At 39.6% G+C, this 7,395-nt stretch overlaps 1 protein-coding gene across 1 annotated transcript in view; it reads left to right on the top strand.

The window, feature by feature from the left end:
• zswim5 (zinc finger, SWIM-type containing 5) overlaps positions 1 to 3,435 on the top strand; it is a 246,964-nt gene extending 243,529 nt beyond the window's left edge. The window contains exon 14 of the mRNA XM_063064460.1: positions 1,275 to 3,435. Coding sequence (XP_062920530.1) covers positions 1,275 to 2,137 — 863 coding nt within the window. The 3' untranslated portion in view covers positions 2,138 to 3,435. The remainder of the gene's footprint in view (positions 1 to 1,274) is intronic.
• The last annotated feature ends 3,960 nt before the right edge of the window (positions 3,436 to 7,395 follow it).

Below are 7,395 nucleotides of genomic sequence, written 5' to 3' on the forward strand. Positions count from 1 at the left end.
AAGCCAGACTTAGCTATGACCAATGTGAGTGAATGGTTACACCGTGATTTATAGAAACTGAGAGGAATTGAAAGAGAAGCCGTTGAAAGCAAGGTCAAGATTTGCCAGATGGTTAAGAGTTTTAGTGGGGGGGAACTAGGTGGCCTTTGCTCAAGAAGGAAATGGAGAGCTCTAAGATGGAGCTGTATAGAGAATAGAAGTGCATGGTAAAGATGAAGGAGTTGGGACCAGAAAAATGGAATTTTCAAAATTGGGCATGAAAGGTGTTTCAGATGTAGGTGCAAAGGGACTGGACAGGGGAAACAGAATAGAGTCGGTATATGAAACGATTGAATGATCTATCAACACAGTCCTGTCTATGGATCCTAGGTAAGTGATAGAAGTGGCATTGCAGAGGGTGGGGAGACTTCCTGATGGGATGCGATCAGTAACAGTCTAGGAGACAGTGGCCAGAAAGGAATGAAGAGGTATCCGAAACCTGCCTCAACCGATGCTGCTTGACCCCACAAAGTTCTTCCATCAGTTTCTTTAATGCTCCATGTTCAGCAATCTTTTGTGTCTGCCGTTAATTCAGCCGCTTAATTTCAGATGCTCCACCAAATCAAACTACTATCTTCATCTTTATTAACCAACCTTGCCAGAATTTACTGTTTAAATAGTAATATAAAGAATGTCAAAAAAACTGCAGGGAAATAAATATTAGTAATATAATTTAGTTATTTGAAATGCATGTAATTATTTTGTCAGCAGATTAGCTGTTCCATGGGAGTGACTTACTTTAAAGTGCATAGCCCATTGTCCTATTTATTACAAAGAAAATAGTTTCACTTTTCCCTAATGCACCGTGCATGTTCCCTTCATCAGCATTCTGCTGCTTTAATTCCCCGTGCAGTACCATTTTTGGATCTGTCCAAATGCTGATCTGCTTGTAGGGAAGAGAAAGCATTCTGCATTAAAATAAAAGTACAGACAGAGGAGAAAGCAGAACAACGAGGGACAAGTTAAAAGCCTAATATGGGTTTAGTAAACCTTAATAAAATTAAGAAGCAATTTGTCTGTAATCAATAAAATTCTGTATAACATTCTATTCTCTTTTCAAGCATTTTTCTTAATGACCTGTCAAGGCCCAATCCTTTTATGGTCTTAAGACAAATGTAGTTAGATGAAGGAAATGATGATAGTTGATGCCCATGTACTCTGGCAAAGGTATCAGAATGACTGAGAGAACAACTCACTTTTTGTACTGTCATTACTTTCCTCTCTGTTGTGTTTAGGTGTGCGAGCTTTGGTCAGCATTCTACAGAGCTGGTACACACTCTTCACTCCAACTGAAGCAACCAGTATTGTGGCAGCTACTGTCACGTCGCACAACACCATTCTTCGGCTGAACTTGGACTACACACAACGGGAGGAATTGGCTAGCTGTGCCCGTACCCTTGCTCTTCAGTGTGCCATGAAAGATCCACAGAATTGTGCACTGTCTGCTTTAACACTCTGTGAGAAAGACCATATTGCCTTTGAAACGGCCTATCAAATTGTTATCGATGCAGCTTCTACGGGTATGACCTATTCCCAGTTGTTTACCATAGCTCGATATATGGAGCATCGAGGGTACCCATTACGGGCCTTCAAACTCGCCAGCCTTGCCATGACCCACCTCAATTTAGCCTACAACCAGGACACCCACCCAGCTATCAATGATGTTCTATGGGCATGTGCTTTGAGCCACTCTTTGGGTAAAAATGAACTGGCTGCCATTATCCCTTTGGTCGTTAAGAGTGTACAGTGTGCCACAGTGCTGTCAGACATTCTGCGCAGGTGTACAATGACGGCACCTGGACTAGCGGGTATACCTGGCCGGCGGAACTCGGGTAAATTGATGTCAACTGACAAGGCTCCTCTCCGCCAGCTCTTGGATGCCACTATTGGTGCTTACATCAACACCACTCACTCTCGCCTAACGCACATCAGCCCGCGGCACTATGGGGAGTTTATTGAATTTCTTAGCAAAGCCAGAGAAACGTTTCTAATGGCACAGGATGGACATATTCAATTTGCTCAGTTCATAGATAACTTAAAACAGATTTATAAGGGAAAGAAAAAACTAATGATGCTTGTCCGAGAACGCTTTGGCTGATGCACTATTTATAAACTTTTATTGTTTCCTTTTTTTTTGTTCAACTGTGATCTTGTCTCTTAGGAGTGGTACTCAGTGTCTTGGCACAGCCAGTGGAGCCAGTCAGCTTTTATTTCAGCATTAACCAGTATAAACATTGTTCAGTAATTTCAGCAGCCACAAAATTAACTGTTCTGGCACATAAAACTCAAGGATTGTGGAAAACAAAGTTATACAAAGTCTCTTATGTTTTACAAGTGTACCCAGTAAACCAAATCCTAGCACACAAGGCAAATACCTCTAGCAAGCTCTCTATTTCTCTAATGTTTTGTGTGTGTGTGTGTGTGTGTGTGTGTGTGTGTGTGTGTGTGTGTGTGTGTGGCTCTCTCTGCCTGTGTGTCTCTCTCTGTCTCTATTTCTCTCTGTCTCTGTCTCTAGTTCTGTCTGTCTCTGTCTCTCTCTCGTTGTCTCCCATAGTCAGCTTTAATCTCCATGAGTTGCCAGGTTTAAAGCAAAGGAAAGAGTATGCATTTTTAAAAAATGATTATGTATTAGCAAAGCAACACTAAACCTCACGCACCACCAAAACAGTTTAGTGAGATGGCTTACTCACACGTGACCATACACCGTGTGTTTTTGTGTGTGTGAAGGTACTTAAAGAAGAGACCATTCTCAGGGATGCTAAACAAAAGTAGCAAAAGCATTTATGAAAACTGTAAATATTATATTATATGTGTCTATTATTGAAAGAATTGTAAAGTATATTAATTTATAATTAATATTCTATGTCATTAATGGAATACTTGAAATTCACTGTGGGCTGGAAATGTTTTAACAGGAGGGAGACTGCAGAGCACATTTCTCAGGTTACCCCCATGCATTGTGTGTTTGTATGTAAACGAGTGAAGGAGATGACATCTCTATGCAGAACTACTTATGTACTGTCCCCTGGATATGAACTGGTTCCCAAGGTTAAATTGGGAATAATTTTTTAATAAGTTTTATTTTTAGGAGCTGAAGATTAGGTGTAGATGAAAGAATTTGGACTTGGTACTTTATGAAAGTACACACAGGTATTAATTAAACTTGCCTCGTACCTCTGTTGGGACAGTATTCTGTGGTTCAAAAAATTATTTAAAAATAAGAAGTCATGGGTGACTGTGAAGTAAATGAGCTGGTAGCACTCAGCGTTATTCGTTAGAACTTGCGTGTACAACCTCTCGTTACATAAACCATATTTCGTAACAGCAACTCTATCATGTTCTAATACCACAGATAATTAAAAAGAAAAGTTATTAAAAAGTGTTTCAACTTAAAAAGCTGTTGCCTTTCCAATGTCATTCATTCAAAAAAGAAAGTGTTTTAATTTTTTCCTCCTCTGTTGTGTTCCTCGTCCACTGTTTTTCTTTTTACAAATAGCTGCTTCCCGTGAACAGTTTTGAAAAAATGTAAATCTTGTTGGTCGGGTTACATTGCAAAAAAAAAAACTTCTTTTGAATGTCTTTGTGTTAACTGTACCAGTGTCAGTTTGTCATAGTTTTAGGGGAAAAAAATGCGCTGATAGAGAACGTTGGCTAGATGTACCTACTGTTGAGATATGAGAAAAAAGTGTTTAGTAAATGTCGCCTCTCTCTGCGCTACTGAAAGCTTAATTCAGTATTTGTTGCCACAAAGTATCTAATTTCATCAACAATTCATTTTTGTGTAACCTCTTGATCTGATGCTTAAAAAGACAAAAAAATATGAAATTTAATACTATTTATGTAATGCTACTACCATTTTATATAACTGTGTCAAAAATTTCAGTGCTTTTTTAATGAATAAAGTGTGGAACACAACTACAGTTCTAACCTCCTCATTGTGTTTAACTGGGGCTTATTTAATGACAATCCCTTTTCTCCCCCAGTCCTTGCCCAAGTCCCACTGCTGTGCATATTAAAGATGTGAACAAGAGGTAGGAATCCATTGACCTAACATGAAGGTGAAATGGTCAAGCCAGTCCTCTCACTGTCGAATGCAATTTAATGACCTGTGTCACTTTGTTGACTAAAGGTGAGATTCCTCTGGAGCATTATGTGAATGTCAACAGCTCATTTAGAACTAGTATGAAGATCGGCGATGTATCCAAAACACAAATTAACCCCTCATATTTTTTCACCTTTTTTCTGAGTAGGAGTGATTCTCCCACACCATTCTCATCTAGGATTACTGTTTTCACATATATGAGTTATTGAAGCCTATATCCCAAGTAACTGTGAGGAAAGTAAAGTTAAAACTGGGATTGCTTTTAAATGAAGTTTTGGGAAAAGGAAAGGGTCCCCACAGACATCTATACTTTTTGGCATTTGACGTTTAAATTCACACCTCTAGATCGTTCTAGTACAAATTAAATCCTTAAGGTATGTATTTCCTGCTATGAGGCAGACGACACCTGCATAAACAGTACATAATTTCTTTTGGTTGATTGTAGGAGGAAAAGCAAAGACTGTTCATCCAAAATGGATCTCTTGATCTGGGCAGAAATGTGGAAATTAAAAAGAAAATGTTTGAATGATTTGATTCCATGTGTTTGTGTCATGACGATGATAAAAGTGGCAAGCACACTTATTGAAATCTTGTCCTAGAAAATAAGAGAATGAGAGCAACTAATCTTTGGTGCTTATGCTACTTTTTGTAGAATTCCTTGCACACATTTTTGTGCATTTATTTGGATCACTCAAGCTTGTGTTTTTATTTGATAGTTTATGCTCCTGCTGACAATGTACCTGATCTTTTTAGTCAGTATCCTAACCCCAGAATTGGGATGGATATTGAAGAAAATATTAAGTTAAGACAAAAGGAAACAACTGAGTTAACAAAAGGAGGCAACCTTCAGGTCCCGTACTCTGCAATACTTCCAGATACTCCCTATGTTGATCCCGTAACAATGCCTTAGATCTTCTATAGTTCTATAGTACACTCAAAAACTTCTATAGTTGTACAGTGGAGAGCATTCTGACAGGCTGCATCACTGTCTGGTATGGAGGGGCTACTGCACAGGGCTGAAAGAAGCTGCAGAAGGTTGTAAATCTTGTCAGCTCCATCTTGGGTACAAGCCTACAAAATACTCAGGATGTCTTCAGGGAGCAGTGTCTCAGAAAGGGAGCGTCCATTATTAAAGACCTCCAGCGCCCAGGGCATGCCCTTTTCTCACTGTTACCATCAGGTAGGAGATACAGAAGCCTGAAGGCACACACTCAGCGATTCAGGAACAGCTTCTTCCCCTCTGCCATCTGATTCCTAAATGGATGTTGAATCTTTGAACACTACCTCACTTTTTTTAATATACAGTATTTCTGTTTTTGCATGTTTTTTAAAATCTATTCAATATATGTAATTGATTTACTTGTGTATTATTATTTTTTTTTCTCTCTGCTAGATTATGTATTGCATTGAACTAGTGCTGCTAAGTTAACAAATTTCACATCCCATGCAAGTGATAATAAACCTGATTCTGATTCTAAAGTAGTCTGCTACAGGAATTTCTTTTGAATTAGAGTTAGCAAGATTACTCCCTCTTGATCTTTCAATATTTCTGTGCTGCAAGACCCTTGCAACTCTACCACATTGGCAAAAGTGCTTTGGGACCCTCTCCAAAAAACTTCTGGATCTACCTCTTCATCCCGTTCCTACAAGACATCAGGCTCTAACAGAGCTCCCAGATCTCAGGACCTGCCCAAACCTGTTGAATTTCATTCTCTAAACCATGTGCTATAATATCGTAAATCTCACTCATCGTGTATGTTTATCTAAAAACATAAATGATCATGTGATATAAAACAACCTAACAAGGTGTGCAGAAGGGCGTACAGGACTCAACACCAGGCATCAGATATGAGTCGATTCTTCCTAATCTTTATCAGTGGAGGGACAGACCAGGATAAGACATGCCCAGTTAACAGTAGAGCACTGAGGAGTGCAGTAGAACAAAAGGATTTGGGAATACAGATCCAGAATTCCTTGAAAGTGGGGTCACAAGGAGATAGAGTGATTTAACAAAAGCTTTTGGCACATTGGCCATCACAGATCAGAGTATTGAGTACAGTTGTTGGGACATTATGCTGAAGTCGTATAAGATGTTGGTGAGGCCAAATTTGAAGTATTGTGTGCAGGTCTGGTCACGAACCTACAGGAAAGATATCAATAAGATTGGAAGAGGACAGAGAAAATATACAAGGTTGTTGCCAGGGCTTGAGTCATATGAGTCATAAGGAAAGATTCCTTAGGAGAATGAGGGGAGTATTGATAATAGTATACAAAATTATCAGGGTAAATGCAAGAAAGCTTTTTCCATTGGTGTTGTGTCAGACTAGAATTAGTGGTCATAGGTTAAGGGTGAAAGGTGAAATATTTAAGGGGAACTTGAGCGGGAATTACTTTACTCAGAGGATGGTGGGAGTTGAATGTGCTGGTTCGATTGCAACATTTAAGAGAAGTCTGGGTGGGTATGTTGATGGGAGGGGTATCGGAGGCTCTTGTGCAGGTGCAGGTTGATGGGACTAAGCAGAATAACTGTGGCATGGACTAGATGAACTGAAGTTCGTGTTTCTGTGCTATAGTACTCCATGACCATAGACTGCATTCCTGTCAGGATGCGAAGTGGCTTGGTAGGGCAACTACTCTGCATGTGACCATAAGAAACTGCAGAGTTGCACACACAGCACGTCATAGGAACTATCCTCCCCTTTATGAACTCTGTCTATATTTCTCGCTGCCTTAGAAAAACTGCCGGCAAAATCAAAGACTCTATCCACCCTAGACATTCTCTCTTCTCCCCTCTGTCATTGATCTGAAAGCACATACTACCAAGCTCAAGGACAGCTTCTATCCCTCTTGAACCCTGAACAGACCCTTGAACAATATGATGGACTCTTGGCCTCAAAATCTACCTTGTTATGATCTTGCACTTTATCGCTTGCCTGCATTACGCTTTTTGGCAGCTTTTACACTTTATTCTGCATTTCTTTTATTCTTGTTCACTGCACTGTGTAATGATCTGATCTGTATAAACAGTATACAAGACAAGCTTTTCACCATACATGTGACATGCAGAGCTCAGCATCAGCACCCTGACTAATGATGAGATGCCAGACTAGTGAAGCTGCAATACAGGATTACTTGTGTGTAAACAGCAAAGATAACATACAACGTTACAGTGGGTAATCAAGTAGGAACATCTAAATTATCAACGATGGTGAGGCATGGCAAGTGAGTGTCATAGTCAAGGATGAAGAATGTGT

The sequence above is a fragment of the Mobula hypostoma genome, chromosome 12 (genome assembly GCF_963921235.1).
Source record: "Mobula hypostoma chromosome 12, sMobHyp1.1, whole genome shotgun sequence".
Classification (NCBI taxonomy): domain Eukaryota; kingdom Metazoa; phylum Chordata; class Chondrichthyes; order Myliobatiformes; family Myliobatidae; genus Mobula; species Mobula hypostoma.